The following is a 20,172-nucleotide window of genomic DNA, read 5'->3' as shown; positions in this document are numbered from 1 at the left end:
TGGCAACAGAGTTGAAAGAATTAGGTTTCTGCAAAGGGAACAGAAGAGCATGCAAAATGTCTCTGGGAACACGTGACCCTCCTCTCCATCTTATAATCCACACGCACAGCATTGACTGATGCACCATCATCTGCACAGTATAGACCGCGCGCGCGTTTCTGAAGGACACGACAGTGTCTGGCCTGGAGGAGTCAGGCTGACGGAGAGAGGATGAAGGCAGTGAGACCCAAGGGAGCAGTGCCGCTTCTGTTCACGCAGCCAAGTTAGCAGAGTCTCAGGTCGGTCCATCCTTTTCCAGGCAACTAAGAAAGCTGCACGCAGGTATTTCCCCTTCCTGAAGTTAACAGGTCTCCGGAAAGCTCTGCGCTAGCCACAAAAGTTTGTTTTTCTTTTTCTGAAAACCTTCTATTCCAGCTGTTTTGACAGAGAAAACCACCCTGTTTTTAAGTAAGGCTACCAAAGTTTGAAGAACAGGTTAGTAGGCACTATTCAAATGATTCTAGAGCCACAGAAAAAGAAAGAATATACCCACTTTTAATTTTCTTTCTATTTTTTTTAAGCAGGAGTAACCATAATTGAAAACTTGACCAAGATAACACATTGTTCTCACAGCAACTGATGCAAGAACTAACCCCAAGGGTCTTCCCTGCCAATTAAAGGCTCTAGGTGCCTTAATCTTCTCTCCAAAGATGGCATGAATGGGAATGATTCAGGGACGCTTTGAGATTCCACTACTTTGAGAGTAAGGAGGAGACGAGAGCTAACGTTTCTCAAGCCGCAGCTACAATAAGCCAGCCCCCTGCGTTGCATTTCCTCAGCTCTTCACCTTAGAAAAGCGCTCTTAATAATCTTATTTTACCTGTGAGCAAATTGGGGGGTAAAGAGGTTAAGGAATTTCTCCAGGTCATCCACAGAATAAGCTCCTGGATTGGGTATATGATATGCTCTATTGGAATTGTAATCATAGTTACAAAAGAATCGCTTCAAAGGATCTCTAAGTTACTCAAAACAATAATGATTTCTCCCCCAATTCCCCATTCTTTCTAGTGCCATCAGACCATTTACACTATACCCCAGAATACCTCTGGCAGGATCTGTGCTCACAAAACCAGGGACTGCAAGAGTTGATAAAGGAAGAAATGCAACGTTTCTCCCGGGGAATTGTGATCCTTTCGAGAAGCTGGGCTGTAGATCTGAACTTGCCCAAGAAGCAGGGAGTCATCTGTGATGCTCTGCTGGTAGCTCAAGGACAGCTGCCCTGTGCTCTACACCATTCTCAGAGAGCAGGAGGCCACAGGGCACGACTACTCCAACCGGGCTGCCTTCACCTTAAAAAATAAGCTGGTGAGCATCGGTGGCTACACATGGAGAGCGTGTGTCATGACCAAGGTCCTCTACCTGAGTCCTGAGAGCACTGAAGAGCCCCTGGGAGGCCTGGGCTCTCGGCTAGAGTACCCCGAGTCCTACACTCTCGCGGACACCCAGCAAATGGAAGACTTTCTACAATCCCTCGTGATCATTTTGCTTGGCTTCTGATCTGTTTTGAGTGACCAACTGGGCTGTGAGGTTCTAAATCTGCTCACAGCCCAACAGTATCAGATCTTTTCAAAAAACATCCACAGAAGCAGAGAACTGTTTATGCACGGCTTGCCAGGATCAGGGAAGACCGTCATGGCCATGAAGGCCCTGGAGACCATCAGAAATATATTTAGCTGTCAAGCACGTAACATTCTCTATGTTTGTGAGAACCAGCCTCTGAGGAGCTATTTGAGGTAAGCAGTTGGGTCACATTGTCACCAAATGAGGTGTCATCTGCATTCACCCCACTGCCATCCCCAGTGGGGTGACTGCAGCAGCCGGACGCTCCGTGGTAAAACTAGTGTGGGATAGGTGGTGTGTGCCAAGCACTATGGTACCTGATGTGTGCCTTTTCTTCTTCTTCTTTTATTTCAATTTTTATGTAGTTAGTTTTCAACCGTTTTATTGGCCCATGATTCCTAACTCATACAACTCAATTTGTCAATCACATTAAGACAAAGTGCCCATTTGTCACCACCATTGTTGTCATTGGAGGAAACCTGAGTGTGTCGTTTCCATTTTCACAGTACCCAAATGATCTGCCAATCCGTGACCCGGAAAACCTTCATGAAGAAAGACTTCTCAGAGATTCAACATATCGTCATTGATGAAGCTCAGAATTTTCTCACTAAGGATGGACCGTGGTATGAGAAGGCAAAATCAATCACCCAAAGAAAAAGGGATTGCCCAGGAATTCTCTGGATCTTCCTGGACTACTTCCAAACCAGCCACATGGATGTCAGTGGCCTCCCACCTCTTGAAGCCCAGTTTCCCAGGGAAGAGCTCACCAAAGTGGTTCGAAATGCGGGACAAATAGCCAACTACCTACAGAAGAAAATGGACATAGTGAGACGATATCCTCCCCCTAATGTTCCCCATAAGTCCCTGAAGATGATGGGTGAAGCTGAATGGGTTCAGGCTGTCGAGGGCACCTTAAAAACGGAGGAACATTTGAGTGTGGAGGAGGTTGTGGCCAAAGTAGCAGGCATCTGCAAGAGTCTCTCTGGAAAAGGCTGTTCTCCCAAGGATATTGCTGTGCTTGTCAGCACAACAAGAGAAGTGGAAGTTTACAAACATGAGCTCCTGAGCGCCATGATGAAGCAAAGGGTAGTGAGCTTCCGAGATGCGAGTAACCTGTCAGGTGATTACATCGTATTACACAGTATCTGGCGATTCTCAGGGCTGGAAAGGAATATTGTGTTTGGAATCCATCCAAAGACACCTGAGCCAGACCTCTTCGACAGTATTCTGCTCTGTCTGGCTTCTAGGGCAAAACAACAGCTGTATCTATATATGTAGTCTGCATATATATAGGAATGCTAGGAAGAATACCAAACCACAGGAGATGCGTTATTTGCTATATAACTGTCTATGGATGTACGTATACTAGTAGGTCACAAACTTTTCTTTGGAATTTGGACATCTCTTCTTCCAGTGGAAAGAGTTGGGGTTGTTAAGACTGAGAAAGCTACCAAGGCGCTGATTGCTGAGGTAGCCTGGTCCTTTCTGTGTATTGCTTGAGTTACCATGGAAACTGAGGTGGCCCCAGGAAGCAGAGTGCAGTGGCTGAAGGAATAGAAATTAGAACTCAAGGGAGGAAAGACATGGACGGTGTTCTGGTCCTATGCCAACAAATGCCACTGCTTGTGGGAAACAAGGATTTCTCCCAAGTTGTCTCCCCCAAATACATGCCAAACTTAGCTGCTTGCGAATGACTGTACACTTGGAGGTCGTCAGAAGCAGCTCAGGGTCATTCTCCCTAAGGGGTATCAGCCATCTAGACCAAGCAGACACCACTGTTTATCCCACAACAAATAGGGCCCACTCCCTTCTGATAAGGATAACAGTTGTCTGTTTCCTTGTAGGAGACACCAGAGAGGTCAAACCCGCCCAAGGATGACCAAGGTTAGGCCGCCATTATGAATCTAGGGTCCGCCCTTCTTGTCACATGTATACCCCTAATCCCTCTCATTCCTATGGGTACACCCCTAGCTCATCTCCCTCCTGTCACACTTATGCCTATCATACATCCCCTTCCTATGATGTGTATGCCTATTGTCCTGGCCCTTCGTGTGATGTGTGGTGACCTGTAACCATGGCCCCATAAGGAGATATAACCCTTGGTTAGCAATAAAGTGGGGGCTCTCCTGCTCTCGCTCCCAGGGCTCTCCCCATGAGGACCACGAAGCGGGGCTGAGGTGAGCATGCTACCTTGAATTGTGTCTGACTCCATTATTCCAATCTCTCCTCTACCTCGCATGCTCTCTATGACTTTACTATAATCTTTACTTATTATCACCGTATAATTGCACCTACCAGATCTGTGATGATTTGTGGGGGACCCTCCTCTCCTCACACTGCCAGAGTCCGGTGATGCCTCCACTGCCACTGGATCCACAAGACTTTGCACCCACCAGCCTGTGTGATCTTCTTGCATTTGACATCATTGCATGTGGCTGCATGAGTGTGAAGAGGGACTTATGGACTGGTATCGGATTTATGGACTAGTATCAGACTTATGGGCTTGATCTGGACTGAGCTGGGATGTTTGCTTGATATATAATTACTTCTTGATATAAAGCACTCTCTTACACATATATGAGTGTCACTGGGTTTGTTTCTCTAGTCAACCCGGCCTCACACAGCTGCTTTCCTGTTGTAATTCCCTTCCACAACACGGACGTCTCCACTTATATACATGCTTAAGTGTCTTGGTTTTGCTTCTCTAGTGCAGGGGGTAGCCAGCCCCTAGCACATCATCATGGGTCCAGTAGGCGCAATTATACAGCGATAATAAGTAAAGATTATAATAAAGTCATAGAGAGCATGAGAGATAGAAGAGAGAGTCAGACACATTTCATGGAGCATGCTCACCTCAGCCCCGTTTGGTGGTCCACGTGGAGAGAGAGCGATATTTAATGCTAACCAAGGCTTTTATATTCTCTGGGGACATGCAAGCCCCCTAATTACAGGTGAAGACATACGTCACAGGAAGGGGTTGTGCTATAGGTAATGCAGTAATGGGAGGGGATGATCTAGGTATCCACGCAATAGGAAGAGGAGGGATTGGGGGTATACATGTGGCAAGATGGGCGGATCCTAGATACAGGATGGCAGCCTATCTTTGGATGTCACAGAGCTGGTTTGACCTGTTCTCTGGCTCAACTGAAAGAGACCATTATGGGTAGGGTGTGAACTCCACCTACAGGAACCAAATGGATGATGACTGTGGACCTGTTCATTGTCCTTGAACAGCAGGGAGAGGGGCCTACTGCAGTCTGGTGACTAACTGCCTTCAGGGAGGATGTCTGTAAGCATCTGAGAATGTCTGTAAGGATGTCTGTAAGCATCTAGAGAATCCAGCCTAAGTCACCAGGTTTAAATGTAGGAACTGAGCAGTATCATTCATGAGCTCGAAGGCTGTTGGGGTTTAAGGTGGGGTCCTTTGAGGCGCACTTAGCTGCATTAGGAGACCAATGAAACATCCTAAGACCATCCAGTGTTACACATGTGTATTCATCTGGATCCATTTGGTCTGACTTGGAGGATGCTAATGGTTTCCACAGCTTCCCTCAGGCCCAGTAGACCCACACATTTTGTCTGGAACTGTAACAGCAGTATGGGCAGATAGTGTTACTGGGAAAGGAACCTTCCAGACTGGCTGGAACTTGGAATTTTAGGGACTGTCCCTCCAAGTTTTTATAAGAACTAGTTCTTCAGGAAGGCACAAGGGAGGAAGTTTCCATTCCCCTGGGCTCTGAATGAGCCCATATTGATGGAATTTCTCTTGGCATTGGCCTAGTCTCACACACACACACACACACACACACACACACACACACATATATATCTTTTTAACAGTTTTTTTGGTACTTATTCCACATATCACACAATTCAACAATTCAGTCATATAAAGAAGAGCTGTACAATCACTACCCCAATCATTTTAGAACACCACCCCCATGGTTAAATCACTTTTAAAATGATCTATGGAATCACCGTCAGTTCTAGTGCTCCCTCCCCTCTCCCACATCCATTGTTTGCCCCCTCCCCCCTCCCCTACAAACCCTGGCGTCAGTGCTTATCCCAAGGCATCTACTCCTGTGCTCCACAAGCTGGAAAACCCAACTGAAACAATAAAATAAATAAAAAGGTAGGGATAAAATCATAATAATACAGAGACAAAATACAAATAATGAGTAAGAAAGAAACGAATATTTAAAAGGCCAGAGAGGACAAGATGCTCCATGGGATTGGCCTATTCTTAGGGCATCAAGCTGTAATCCGGACACCTCAGCATTGACAGCTGACTCTTACCGGAAAGGGTTGCCCACATAAAACCTCATAAGGGCGTACAGGTATAAAGTGACTCTGGACAATTCTGAGACGGAGGACACCTACTGGGAGCATGTCCTTCTAGTTCTTTTGGGTGTCTCATGTTCATTTCCTAACGGTCAGTCGTGTTGATTCATTCTCTCTACTTGCCCTGAGGATTGTGGTATAAAAGCACAGCGGAGAGGATCTGTTATATCTAAGTGTTGAGATACTGCCGGGGTCCCGGGAAGGAGGTTAGGAGAGAGTAGGTGGCCCCATTGACCGGGACAAAACTCACTGGCCTTCTTGCCACACCCACGCTCTCCCAGGCAAGGCTCCAGACCAGTAACAGCCATTCCTTGTTGGGCAGTCCGAGAAGGGTCTTGGGTTAGCTGTAGGATGGACATTCACCTTCACTGGCAGATGGTTTACTTCTTGGATCTTTCCCATAGGACAGAGCACCACCCAGGGACCAGTTTCTTTATAGAGATAGCATGGCCTTCATGAAGGCCTAGGTTCATTTGGACACTCCTTTGCCAAGTGAGCCTTGGTGGTGTAGTGGTTACGCATTAGGCAGCAATCTGCATAGTCAGTAGTTTGAAACCACCAGCGGTTCTCTTGGAGAGAGACTGGGCATCCTACTACAACAGGTACAGCCTTAAAATGACGATGGCATGAATTAAGGTTAGGGTTTCCCGGGTGAAGTGCCCTGTTCAGTGTCCTTTGGAACTCGGTTGGCAGTAGATGGATGCTTTAGCTATGGTGGCCCGGACTGGACATGCCTTCGTTCTTTCTTTCCTCCCTCTCTTGGGCCCGAGTTTCTTGTTCCCTGTCTCTATTGTACAAAGTAGCATTGACAGCAGTAACCATCTGGTCCAGAGTAGCTCTACCAGTCTCCTGAACAAACTCCTGAAGCTTTTCTCAGACAGCTTGTTAGAGTAACCAGCCTCTGTCAATCCTCGGGGGTCCGTAGGCAGAATCGTGTGGTTATAATATATAAAGATCCTAGTAGTCATAGAGTATTGGAGAGGTAGAAGATAAAATAAATAACTCCGACATTTTATGTTAGCATGCTCACCTCCTGGACGGCCATGATCTTAGCAGCCAGGTCCATGCTAAGAGAGTGTGAGGAGGAGAGGAAGGAGTGAGTCTTTATTTCTGACCTAGGCCTACATATACTTAGGGGCATGCAAGCCCCCCTGATTACAGGTAACCACATACATCATAGGAAGGGGTTGTACAATAGGCATATGAGTCACAGGAAGGGGATGAGCTAGGGGTGTACACGTAACAGGAAGGGGAGGGATTAGGGGTACACATGTGACAAGATGGGTGGACCCTAGGCTCAAGACGGCAGCCTAACCTTGGTCATCCTTAATGGGCTCGACCTTGTCTCTGGGCTCTCCTTCGGGGAGGCAATCCACTATCCACTATCCGTATCAGAAGGGAGTGGGCCCTACTTAGGGTGGGACAGACTACACAGTCTGATTGCTCGAGATGGCTGATAACCCTCAGGGAGAATCACCTCTAAGTGGCTTGAGTTGACCTCCAAGTGTACAGTCCTTCACCATGTGTAGCAAGCAGCGTCTTAGGCTGGGCATATATTTGGGGGAGACAACCTGGGGAGAAGCCCTCTTGCATCCCACAGTAGCTGTTGTAGCCAATGTGAGGAATTTATCCTTGAGTAGGATTTGCCCCTCACCTGAGTCTAAATCTAAAATAGTATGCATAATTAGGGCTTCTCTCAACCCTTCCAAGATGTTTACAAAGCTTTAATCAGGTCCCTGGGGGATGGCTATTACTTTAGAGTAACTGGTGGCCCTTTGCCACCCTGACTTCTAGCGCACTGCACTCGAAGTGCTCCCATTATCGCCTGTCAATGGAATCATTATAATCCCAGGTGGGGTCAGGTGAAGGCACAGCTGTTTCTCCTACTGGGCAGGCCTCATCCATCCGCAAATTTCTTGGGTTCGTTTAGTACTTGCTCTATCTAAAAATCTATCATGGTCGATCCTAAAATTATCATTATGTTCTTCCAGGACAAGTCATAGCCCAGGATGAGGTACTAAAAGGCACCGGTGTGTTGTTCTGCGGACCAAAAACCAAATCCACTGCCATCGAGTCGACTCAGACTCGTAGTAACCTATGGGGCTGGGTAGAACTTCCCCTGCAGATTTCCGAGACTGTAACACTTTACAGGAGTAGACAGTCTCATCTGTCCCATGGAGCGGGCTGTGGTCTCTAAGTCACTAGGGATCCCAGACCCTCTGCTTTGACGTAAGAGGGAAGGAAAGCATTCCAAAGTGAGAAAAGTGAACAGGAGGTGAAGCAGACCCGGCTCCAGGGACAGGAAAGCTGAGGCTCAAGCTTGAGAAGTTACCTTGGAGGGCTGCCTGGATCTGGAGGAAACTCAGAGTCAGGAAGAATATCCAAGTCACGGTGCCAAACGTGGTATGGTATGAGATGTTTTCCTCCGTTCTTGCTTCTCAGCACAGAGAAAATTCCCTCGGTAGAAGCATGAGAGTAAGCAAGTAAGCTTTTGGGAAGGAAGGTAAGGTGTTTTTTTTTAATATGCTCACAGATTGGGAGCTCTTACAGACATCATAGCATTCCATAATTCCATCACCACAAACAGTATTGCACAATTGCTTCCACAACCAGTTTCAAAACATGTTCTTTCTTCTTGACTCCTTGATAGCAGATCCCTCTATATTTTCTCCCTCCACACCCTACCTCCCATGAATCCTTTTTTTGTTTGTTTTTTTTGCCATATCGTACACAATCCAATAAACCATTCACATATAATTCTGTTGTTTGCTTCCATTGAATAGGATTATACAGTCCTCAATTCCATCAGCTCCTTATTTTCCCTTTGCCCCCCTTCCCATACCCTCAGGAAACCATTACTCCTGTTACTGTTTCTGAAGGGTTATCCATCTTGGCTTTCATGTATTGAACGATCTTAAATATACAAATGAATATATGCAAATCTAACATGATTAATGAGGTAAAACAAATAAAAACCATAATGGTAAGGGGAGGAAATATTAAGAACCAGAAGATAGTTTTGTGTTCCATCAATGCTATACATAGCATCCTGGATTGATCATCCCTTCCGTGCGGCCCTTCTGAGAGGGACTGTCCAATTATCTTACAGGTGGGTTTGGGGTCTCCACTGCATCCACACCTCTTCACGTTGATTTGGTTGCAGACCAGCCCCTCTCCTAGAACTGTATCTTTTTTAAAAATTAATAAATCATTTTATTGGGGGCTCTAACAGCTCTTTATTTTTCCCCTTAGTTTTTATAACAATCCATACATCAATTGTTTCAAACACATTTGTACATATGTTTCCATCATCATTTTAAAAACATTTTCTTTCTGCTTGAGCCCTTAGATCAGCTCCTCTTTTTACCCTCCCTCCCCTACCCTCTCACCCTCGTGAACCCCTGATAAATTATAAATTATTATTATTATTTTCATATCTTACACTGTCTGCTGTCTCCCTTCACCCAGGTTTCTGTTGCTCATCCCTCGTGGGGTGGGGGTAGGGGAGGTGTTATATGTCAATCATTGCAGTCGGTTCCCCGTTTTCCCTCTTCTCCCTCAACCTTCCTCCTACCCGCATGGTGTCAACACTACCGTTACTGTTCCTGGATTCTGTGTGTCGAGAGCTCTTTCTGTACTAGCGTCCATACTCTGGTCTATACTGATTTGCAAGCATACTCTGGTCTATACTGATTTGCAAGGTCGAACTGGGGTCATGATAGTGGAGGGGAGGAAGCATTAAAGTACTGGAAGAATATTGTGTGCTCCCTCGGTGCTATGCTGCGCCCTGGCTGGCTCGTTCCTTCCTTGTGACCCTTCTGTGAGGGAATGTTCAATTGTCTACAGATGGGCTTTGGATCTCCACTCCAACCCCCCTCATTTGCATCAATATATTTGTTTGCTTGGGGTCTTCTGATGCCTGATACCTGATCCCATCAATACCTCATGATCACACAGGCTGGCGTGTTTCTCCAAAGTGGGCTGTTACTTCCCTGATAGATGGACACTTGTTAACTTCAAGTCTTTAAGACACAAGATGCTGTATCTTTAAATAGCCAGGCACCATCACTTTCTTCACCACTTTTGCTTATGCACCCATTTTTATTTAAGCGACTGTGTCTGGATAGAACTGTATCTTCAGGACTGTCCTCTGCAGCACTGTCATCCAGGGAGAAGGCAGCTAGTCTCAAACTGAGGCTGGCCCTGCCGTCATCTTTGGGAATGAGATGCTCTGAGCAGGAACATCGTCTTCAAGGATTGGCACATCAGAATGAGGTCTACTCTCGCTCTCCCTTTCTTGTGGAGACATAAACAATACCTTCCCCTTGGGTGGGCTAACACCCTGACCCCTCATTTCTGTCTTTTTTCTTCCCCCACCCACTCCTCTGTAGGTCTTAAAGGCATAGGGGCGGGGGCAGATACCTTTCAGCACAGGTGCTATCTGCATCTGTTTTCGATGACATATGAGTCATTGGGTTTGGTCTGGCTCATGCCAGAATATCGGGTCCTCAGCCCGAGAATTGTGGGATATGGGCGTTTTCCCTGGTGCTCATTCTGCTGTTTGAACTCAGTGGACTCATGTTATACTTGACCTTTGTGCTTGGCTAGCTTCACTCAGCATAAAATCCTCCACTCTTTCCATGAGATGAGATGTTTCATCATTTCATCGTTATTTTTTGGAGGGGATATGGAGTATTCAATTGTATGTATATATGAGAGTTTTTAATCCATTTTTTAATTGATGGAAATTTAGGTTGTTTCCCTTTTTTTTTTTCTTTTTTTATTGTGAACTGCCCAGTGAGAGCAGATGTCTGGTCATGGTCTGTTGCCTATTTCTTCTGGGTTTATGCCCTGTAATGGAATAGCTGTGTCATATGGTAAACCGATTTCCATCTGTTTTAGGTATCGCCAAATCGCTTTCCACAGTGACTGTACGTATCTACATGACTGCCATCAGTGAATGAGAGTCCTGGTCTCACCACACCCACTCCAACATTTTTTGGTTTCTGTTTTTTTAATTGGCTATCATTGTGGGTGTTAGGCGGTATCTCATAGATGTTTTGATTTGCATTATCCAGATGGCTAATGATCACAACAGTTGCCACATTAAATTCTTCAGCCAGCACTTCTAGGTCTGCTCACTCCACATGCAATGGAGCAGAGGTAGTTGAGAATGCTGGCCTGGAGGATGTGAAGGGGCAGTGTGCCAGGCCTCGAAGGTGCCCGGAGAAGCAGAGGTAGGAGATACAAAATAGATCAAAGCAAGTTTTGTCAATTGCATGTTATAATTTTTAAAATTTATTATTAATTGGGAGTTCATGCAAAAAGCATATCATTCCATAGTTCAATCACATCAAGCAGTAGGTACAATTGCTACCACAATTCAGTTTCCAAACATTCTTTTCTTTCCCGGACTCCTTGACATTGTCTCCCCTTTACCCCAAACCCTTATTCTACTTGCTGCCCCTACGGTTTCATCAGCGTGTTATAATTTTTGCGAACAAACATTTTTCCCTTTAAATTATTGCTAAATTCTACTGGTTAAGATTTTCTCTGTGGAGAATATCTCGTTACCTCTCTCGTTGCCTCATTGACCGAGGGAGAAGTACTTTTCCTTGATGTAACCTGAGAGAGTCTTTCAATGTTATTCCCAACCATGTCAGAGTCTGCTCATTCCTGAGGAATCCAGCTACACCCTCCTCAACCATTACCACTTAGAGACAAAAATCTATGATTTGCCACAGCATCCTCTAAACGATCAAAGGACTACAGCAGGGGTTCTCAACCTTCCTCATGCCTCGACCCTTTCATACAGCTCCTCATGTGGTGGGGACCCCCAACCATAACATTATTTTCATTGTTACTTCATCACTGTCATTTTGCTACTGTTATGAATTAGGTGATCCTCGTGAAAGGGTCATCTGACCCCCATTGGGGTCAGGACCCACAGGTTGAGAACCGCTGGAATAAAGTAACGCAAGCCTGAGAGACAGGGGTTCTTCAAAGGAGTCACTTTTTTCACTTCGTAGCTGTGTATGTGTGAGGTGTGTGTGTGTGTGTGTGTGTGTGTGTGTGCATGTTCTCATCATCTGCCCAGGATATACACTTATAATTACTACTGTAGAAAATGCAAGTTTGAATACATATGTTTATCACACAACGATATATGTTCTGATAATTAAATAGTTTTGAAAACTTGTGTCATAATTTTTAATATAGGGCATACTTATTGGAAAACATAGTATTAACTTATCATAAAATGACATTCAAAGATCCAAGAATTGACACACAAACTGACTCAAGAATGTGGGGTACCAGTCTCCATAATCAAATGGGTCCAAGGGTTGGTTGTGTAATTGAGGGTTAAAATTAAAGAGACATCAGACAAGATAAAGCAGGCAAGTGCTCACCTCCGGGACCATCATGACTTCAGGAGGCAGATCCGTGCAGAGAGAGAACATATTTCCAACCAAGGCTTATATATATTCCAGGGGCATGCCAGTCCCCCTAATTAGAGGTAACCACACGTGTAACAGGAAGGGGCTGTACACAGGTACACACGTGACAGGAAGGCATACAGGTAACAAGATAGGTGGGCAGTCTAACATTGGTCGTTCCTGAGCTGGCGTGTCCCTAGGGGCCTTTGGGCTCTCCTTCAGGGGTACAATCCATGATCCTTAACAGAAGGGAGTGGACCCTACTTAGGGTGCGACAGACAACAGGGTCTGATTGGCTTAGGTGGCTGACAACCTTCAAGCAGTTGACCTCCCAGTGTATAGTCGGTGACCATGTGTTTGCAGACAGCACCTTACATTTGGCATTATTATGGGGGGCCATCATGGGGAATAACTTTTCCCAGTTCTGGTTCCCACACAAGAAGAAACAGAAAATTGCAATAGCCCCATGACAACTGAAGTGATTGAATCTGTGATAAAAACAAAAAACAAAACAACTCCTAGTCAGGAAAAATCCAGAACCAGATGACTTGCCTGGTGAATTCTGGGAACACATAAAGTACTAACACCTTTCCTGCTCGAATTATTTTAAAACAATAATAACAGAAAAGACGGGAGCACTTCCTAACTCATTTTACAAGACCAGTATTACTCTAATGTCAAAGCCAGGTACCACAAGTTAAAAAAAAAACCTCAACAAAGTATTACTAAACCCAATGCAAACGTATTTGAAGCTTCTGGGGTCCGGAGTGCTAAGTTACAAGAGGACCTCAGCAGGGCCACTTAGAGTGAGTGTATCGAGGAAAACTGCATGGAATTATTGGTACAGGAATCTTCTGAGACCGCTTTGTAAATAAGGTCACGATATTGCAAAGCGTAGCATTGAATTCCCGACCTGATATCACTGATTCTTGAAATTTTCTATTTCCTGTAAAAAGTACTGATTATGCTCCCGCTGACATATAACCTACATCATAGAAGGCTATTCTGAGTGGAAATCTTGAAACTGGTGGATGGACACCCTTCATGCATTCTTGGAGGGAAGGATATGCTAGGTTTGACTTCCTTGATTGGGACACAGAAAAAAAGAAAAACTTCTGGATCCAATCAGATAACAGTTGTCAGTGGCGTCACTGTTGCTGTGGGCCTGTGGCAGAGTGGAGTGGCCATTTGCTGGGCTGCTCTGGCGTGGCGGGAATTTGTGGGACCCCGGAGAAGTGCCTCCTTTTGACCCTGGAGCTGGGCTTTGATGATGCAGTCAAGTTTTCAAAAGGAAGTGTGGCTGAACCGCCACTAGAGCTGTGCCCAGCTGGAGCGGATGTTTCTTCTGACAATGTGGTAGTATGTCTGATTCACGTGCTTGTCACTGATACCTGGTAACTGTAGGGGATACACTGATACAGTGCTCCGTCCGATGCATCAGAACAGGCGCATCACCCTGTGTGGTCAAATGCCTCAGTACCACAAGGACGTGCCCCCACCAGCGCCCCCAGTGGATGGACTTGGAACAACTCTCTACTGCCTCACCCCACAAACTCCCACTCCGACTGATGCATCTGAAACATCGTGTCACCCTGTGGTAGTGACATCATCTGGTGTCAATTTGAGGATTAAGAGTGAAGGGGTAGAGTCTAGCCTGTCAATCAGGATATAGTGAATGAGGCCTCTGTGTGTCACCCAAGGTCTAACTCAGCCAATGGGGTCAACCAACACCATCCACCATGCCTTCCCTAGACGGGGTGGGCAGAATGAAGGCAGGGAGCATGCTCTGGGACACTCTCTTACCCTGCTCCTGGTCAGAAGGCAGGTGGAGGTGGGGAGTCTCCCTCTCCCGTGCAGAGGCACATGTGCCCGCTCGGAGTCTACTTGGGGCCCACATGCTCTCAGTCTCTACAGTTCTTGGGCTTCTGGCCTCCTGGGATTCCCACTCCCCCCATCCCCCACCCCCGCCCCCCACCACCCCCAAGATCCACACGTGAGAGTGCTCTTTTCCACGTGGTTGTTTAGGCCCAGTTGTGAACCCCTTTGAGATGGTAAAACCTGAAACTTGTCCTGTCCCTCATAAAAACCCACTTGGATCACAAAACGGGCTTCCGCATGAAGTCAAGAACCAAGGTATTACCAACTCCAGAAACCTAACAGAACCAGTATCCAATAACCCCTAAAAGTCTGTGTATTTCATTTCCCCTAGTATATGATCAGAGGTGGTGTACTGTGAATATGTATAGGCTTGCAAACCCCACCGGGGAAATCCTACTCTGCCCTGCAGGGTTGCTATGAGTTTGGCTTTGAGCTTCATTTTGGTTTGAGTGTAGATTGTAAGGTTTCTTGAGTTGGTAAGACCTCAGTTCTTGGCTTCACGAGAAAGATTTCACGTCAAAGCCTGTTTTGTAATCCAAGTGGGTTTTAATAAAGGACAGAAGAATCCAAGTGGGTCTTAATAAGTACAGACAAAACCTTTAATAAATGTTTACAGTCTCAAAAGGGTACATGCTATGTCATGGAAGCTGTGCAGCAGATGAGCTGGGGCTCACACTGGTCACAAGCAACCTCCTGGAGCAGCACCCCCACACTTGCAGAACTGAGGCCAGAGGGGCTGCGGCAGGCACCAGGGGCCACGAGAGGGCATTAGGCGCCGACTAGGGAAGAGTATAAGAGAGAGGCTGTGACCCGAGTAGGCCCAGGCGGGTTCAAGTGTGCCCCCATGGGGGAAGGAGACCTCCCCCTCTTACCTGCCACTGACCAGGAGCAGGGGAAAAAGAGAACTGCCTTCCCACGCCAGGGTATCTCAACCCTCTGGCTGGGGAGGTGTCCTTGATGGTATTGGTTGACCCCATTGGCTGGATTAAGCCCACCTGGGTGATGTGCTGGGCCTGGGTCTGGTTTGGACTACCCAGGTGTGCCTCCCACTTGGCTCAGGGGCTTGGATTTGAGCATGCTAAGCTACGGTGTCCTCATAGGTGTTTAATGCTTGTCTGATTTCTTTCCAACCTCCTGTAGGCAGCCTGTGCAGGCATGGGAGGGCCAAACCCTTGTCCCTGATCTAGCTACCTAACATGATCACTCTATTAAATGGCCACAAGTGCCCCTGGGATGTGCCTGCAGTTATATAACAGGACTTCCTCACAGCTCCCTGGTCTCCCTCTTGGTCTAGCTACTGTGGGAGTCTAAATTTACTTGGATATGGAAACTGAGGTGGGGAACCATCACCCTGGCAATGTGATAGGGTGGGGGACAAGATCCTTAACTACAAATATATATATATGTATATATATATATATATTTTTTTACTACAAATATATTTTACAGAGATACCTCTATTAAGCCTCCATGAGACTTCATCTCATGTACTTTGGCCATGTTGTCGGGAGAGAGCAGTCCCTGGAGGACATCAGGCTTGGTCAAGTGCAGGGGCGGTGAAGAAGAGGGAGGCCTCGACAAGATGGATGGACACAGCAGTTGCAATCACGGGCTCGCACATAAACATCATGAGGGTGATGCAGCATCAGGTGGGGCTTCGTGCTGTCGTACGCAGGGTCCCTCTGTGTTCCAACAGACGCAACGGCACCTATCACGCCTTCAATAAGACAAACACAAATCCCCCAGATGAGGGGACCACCAATAGGAGGCCTCGGTGGTGTTCACTTGGGACTAACGATAGGTAATAAAAAGCAAAAGAAATGGTCACAAATATCACGATTGGTGGCCGATCTATCTGTCACTGCTGCAGATAGGACTATAGAATTGGAGGTGGGTGGGGGGAGACTAGGAGTGGGATAGTACTCAACTGCAGGTTGAAAAGCTTTACAGGACTGGGTCTGGGGCTTGGATCACCTGGGGGGTGAGGTCATCACCAGGACCCCAACCTTTAGATGCTAGGCATCTGTAAGTGACTAGGGGCTACCTAGGAAAGTTCCCTGAGGACTGCTGTTTCCACAGCTGGCAGGAAGAGTGGTCATCTACCGGCAAACACTCTGCCTGAGGGCAAAGCTACCACTCTGCTGATGAATAGTCAGAAGGAGCTCACGTGGAGGCTGCATAGATCAAGATCTCAAAATGGCCCTAATACTCCTAGTGTAAACCAACTGTTTTACCATTTAAACTAGTACAGCAACTAAAGGTAAGTTTATGACCAAAAGATCTAGAATTTTTCTGCCTATGTATACAAGCAGCATCTTAGTAAACTGTCTAGCTATTTCATCTCTAGGGATGCCATGATCATTGTCACAGAGACTGGTTGGTCAAAACACTCTGAGGATCACTCCAGCCTTGTGAGATGTTGTGCACACTGTGTCCTTGCTGTTGAATCAGCATCACCACATGGCCCCTACCACTCCTGTGGCCCAAGTTACTCTACTTCAGGCAGCCTCTATGGAATGTTTATAGCCCATTCCATTGTGCAGAGGAAAACAGATTGGATACAGATGTCACCTAGAAGAGCCAGGTAATGCTAAGAGTCTGACGGTTAATGTTCAAAAAGTTAATCTTGTTATCTGGTGAGTCAACAAAGACATCCTGAAATTAAGACTTAGAAGAACCTTATTTTTCTGTCTGCTTGTTCAGGGTCAATCATTACTTCCTGTGGCTATCCCGAAACCCAAGTTAATGTAAAACATCTGTACATGACTCCCAAAGCATACATTCAAATGTAATCTGATTTCAAACAAAATGCCACTAGGACGCCCTGTGTGCTGTCAGCCTCCTCCTGAGGAACCTGCTAACAGACAGCTCCTTCTTCTAACTCGGAGTCAGTGGATTGACTTGGCTGCTCCAGGGAAGCACCCTTAGGATCCGTAGCCCTCCTGCCCCCATCACTTCCTCCGAGATCACAGAACCTAGCTGCAGCACCACGAACCACAAAGTCCACTGCAGCTTTTAGAGAAGAGCGTTCAGAGCAGAGGTTCTCAACCTGTGGGTCGCAACCCCTTTGGGGGTCGAATGACCCTTGCACAGGGGTCCCCTAAGACCATTGGAAAACAAATACTTCACACTATAGAATGACATACTGCTCTGTGATTCGTCACTATGCCTTCATTATGTTCAATTTGTAACGATGAAAATACATCCTGCACATCAGATAGTTACATGACGAATCATCACAGTAGCAAAATGACAGTGATGAAGTAGCAACGAAAATAATCTTATGGTTGGGGTCACCACCACATGAGGACCTGTATGGGAGGGTCCCGGCATTAGGAAGGTTGAGAACCACTGCTCTAGAGGGAGCTAGTGCACTGGGCCAGGACCAGGGTGAGGCAAGTGAAGCATTCAAAACAGCATTTGAGGAGGCAGCCAGTCTCAGGCTCATGCAAGTGCAGGCTCAGCATCTGAAAGTGTGCCTCCTTAAATACTGTGCATGTTGGGATGGGAGCCAAGACGCTCTTGACGCCAGAACTTTTGTGGAAAAGTTCAAATATCTTTATTTCCATGTTTTCATTAACCTTTTAAGGCCCTCTCGTATGTCTTTTTGTTGTTTGTTTTTTAAATTTTTTCCCCTCTTTCCTCATATATCCTAATGCCCCAAAGAGCAGCGCCTCCTCTGGGTTTGCTCTGGATTGTGGTTAGGAGTGGTGTCACAGCACACACATGCTAGCTAAGTTACTATTCTCACCTCGCTGAGGGCTTAGACTCCCTCCTCTAGAACAGTACGCCTCAAATGATAATGTGTGACATGCATTGCTAACATATAGATTCTGGGAGTCTTGCTAACATCTAGATTCTGATTCAGAAGATCTGAGGTGAGGGCTGAGGTTTTGCAACTTTTAAATAGTCCCAAGTGATGCTGATACTGCCTGTTCACAAGCTCTCTCTCTCTCTATTTTATTTTTTATGATATATTTTTATTATATTTATATTTTATTATTTTAATTTTAAAATTTTAATAAATCATTTTATTAGGGGCTATGTTAGTCCAGGCTGACTAGAGAAAGAAATTCAAAGACACTCATTTGTATATAAGAAATAACTTTATATAAAAGAGTAACTGTATATTGAGAAAATATCCCAGCCTGGTCCAGATCAAGTCCATAGTCCGATATTAACCCATAAGTCCAATACCACTCTATAAATTCCTCTTCAGATCACGCAACACATGCAATGATGCTGGATGCAGGAAAATCACAGGCCCGTGAGGATCTAGTGGCGGTGGAAGCATCTCAGCAGTGGCGTGGGTCTCCACGTGGTTTCTCTGGCTCCAGGGCTCTGGCTCCATCGCCTTGACTCCATGTGGCTTGTCAGCATTTCAAATTCATTATCTATAGACTACTGCTGTGTCCAGACATTAATTAGCCGAAGTCAGCCATATCTAGCAGAACTATAATAGTACTCTGGAGCCAACATATTAAATCCTGAATCCAACTAAGTGCCAATGAATTCAGCTAAATCAGCCTTTTAGTTCATCCTCCTTCATTTAGCATCGTTAGTTGACATGCCAGTACTTACCCGCAGGCTCTGTCCATGAATATTAATGAGCGGTTGGACCGTTGCTGTGTACAGGCTGTTTGTTCCTGGAACGAGGCCTTTACTCAGTAACTCGCATTATGGACGTGGAGATGATGAAAGATGATGGGGGTGGATTGTGACAAGAGCTGTAAGAGCCTTCAATAAAAAGATTTTTTTAATTCATATTGAGCAAAAAAAAAAAAAAAAGATGATGGGGTGAGCTTCAGGAAACCCAGCTGTCAGGTGGTGAGACAGCTGGCACTTTTGGTTATTGACTTTTTTTGTTTCACAGGAAGACTGTTTTTCTTAGGAAGGCAGGTATTTCGAGACCCCAAGTTCTCAGCCTTTGCTCATATGTCCTTCTTCCACGTCACAAGGTCCCACTTCTATCACATCACTGACCTTCTCTAAGTTGTCTAATTGACACTAAATTTGGTAAGTCTGACGACCATCAGGTCCTTGGCCTGGTCCTCAGCCGTCCTTTCACTACAGGAGACTGGTCCTCAAGACTTTTGAGTTTCCATGAATGTTCTCAGCTTGATAATTTTGCATTTAATTTTAATTTCTCACTAAAAACTGCAGCTGTAGTAAGTTACACATTGGGCTGCTAGCTGCAAGGTCAGCATTTCAAAACCACCGGCTGCTCCAAGGGAGAGAGATGAGGCGATCAGTGTCAGAAACCCACAGGGGCAATGAATTCTACTCTGAGTCAGATTGGACTTGATGGTAGTGAGTGTGATTGTTGTTGTTTTCTTTTATTCTTATTGCGGAAACATTCCAGAGGAGGGCTAAAGGTGTTATCAGGTAGCATTGATTGGATTGCTAATTGTAAGGTCAATGGTACAAGATCACCAGCCACTCTGAGAAAGATGCTATCTGCTTCCATACAGAGTACAGCTTAAGACGGGCGCCCAGCTGTCGATTGGTCTGGGGTCTTGAAGGCATGCATTCAAACAAGCAGCCGTCTAAGCCAGGAGTCACCTGAGTCCACATGCAAGAAGCACACCAGCTTATGACCACAACAAAATAACAAAATTCAAAGAGAAAAGTTGTGGTTTTAGGTGGGTGGCCACCCCCAGCACTAATCTTGGGTTCAGTAAGCACAATTGTACGGTTGAGAGATATAAATATTTTATTAAAGTCATTGAGAGCATGAGAGATAGAAGAGAGAGTCAAATAATGGAGTCACACATATTTCATGGTAGCATTGCTCACCTCAGCCCTGCTTGGTGGTCCATGTGGAGAGAGGGGGAAGGGAAGGAGGACAAGGGGACAGGAACAGGGGAGGAGAGGGAGCAGATGAGAGGTCAAGGGAGGAGCTGAGAGAGAGAGAGAG

General features: G+C 45.9%; 1 protein-coding gene across 1 annotated transcript in view; it reads left to right on the top strand.

Moving 5' to 3' along the window:
* SLFN11 (schlafen family member 11) overlaps positions 1 to 2,877 on the top strand; it is a 9,088-nt gene extending 6,211 nt beyond the window's left edge. Inside the window, 3 exon segments of the mRNA XM_004707353.1 lie at positions 1,048 to 1,247; positions 1,249 to 1,772; positions 2,106 to 2,877. Of these exon segments, the coding sequence (XP_004707410.1) occupies positions 1,048 to 1,247; positions 1,249 to 1,772; positions 2,106 to 2,877 (1,496 nt within the window).
* Positions 2,878 to 20,172: the final 17,295 nt, after the last annotated feature.

Source organism: Echinops telfairi, unplaced genomic scaffold (genome assembly GCF_000313985.2).
Source record: "Echinops telfairi isolate 266 unplaced genomic scaffold, ASM31398v2 ScPeMD7_7458;HRSCAF=8496, whole genome shotgun sequence".
In the NCBI taxonomy this organism is placed as follows: Eukaryota; Metazoa; Chordata; class Mammalia; order Afrosoricida; family Tenrecidae; genus Echinops; species Echinops telfairi.
This window is presented reverse-complemented; position numbering and strand designations above follow the sequence as displayed.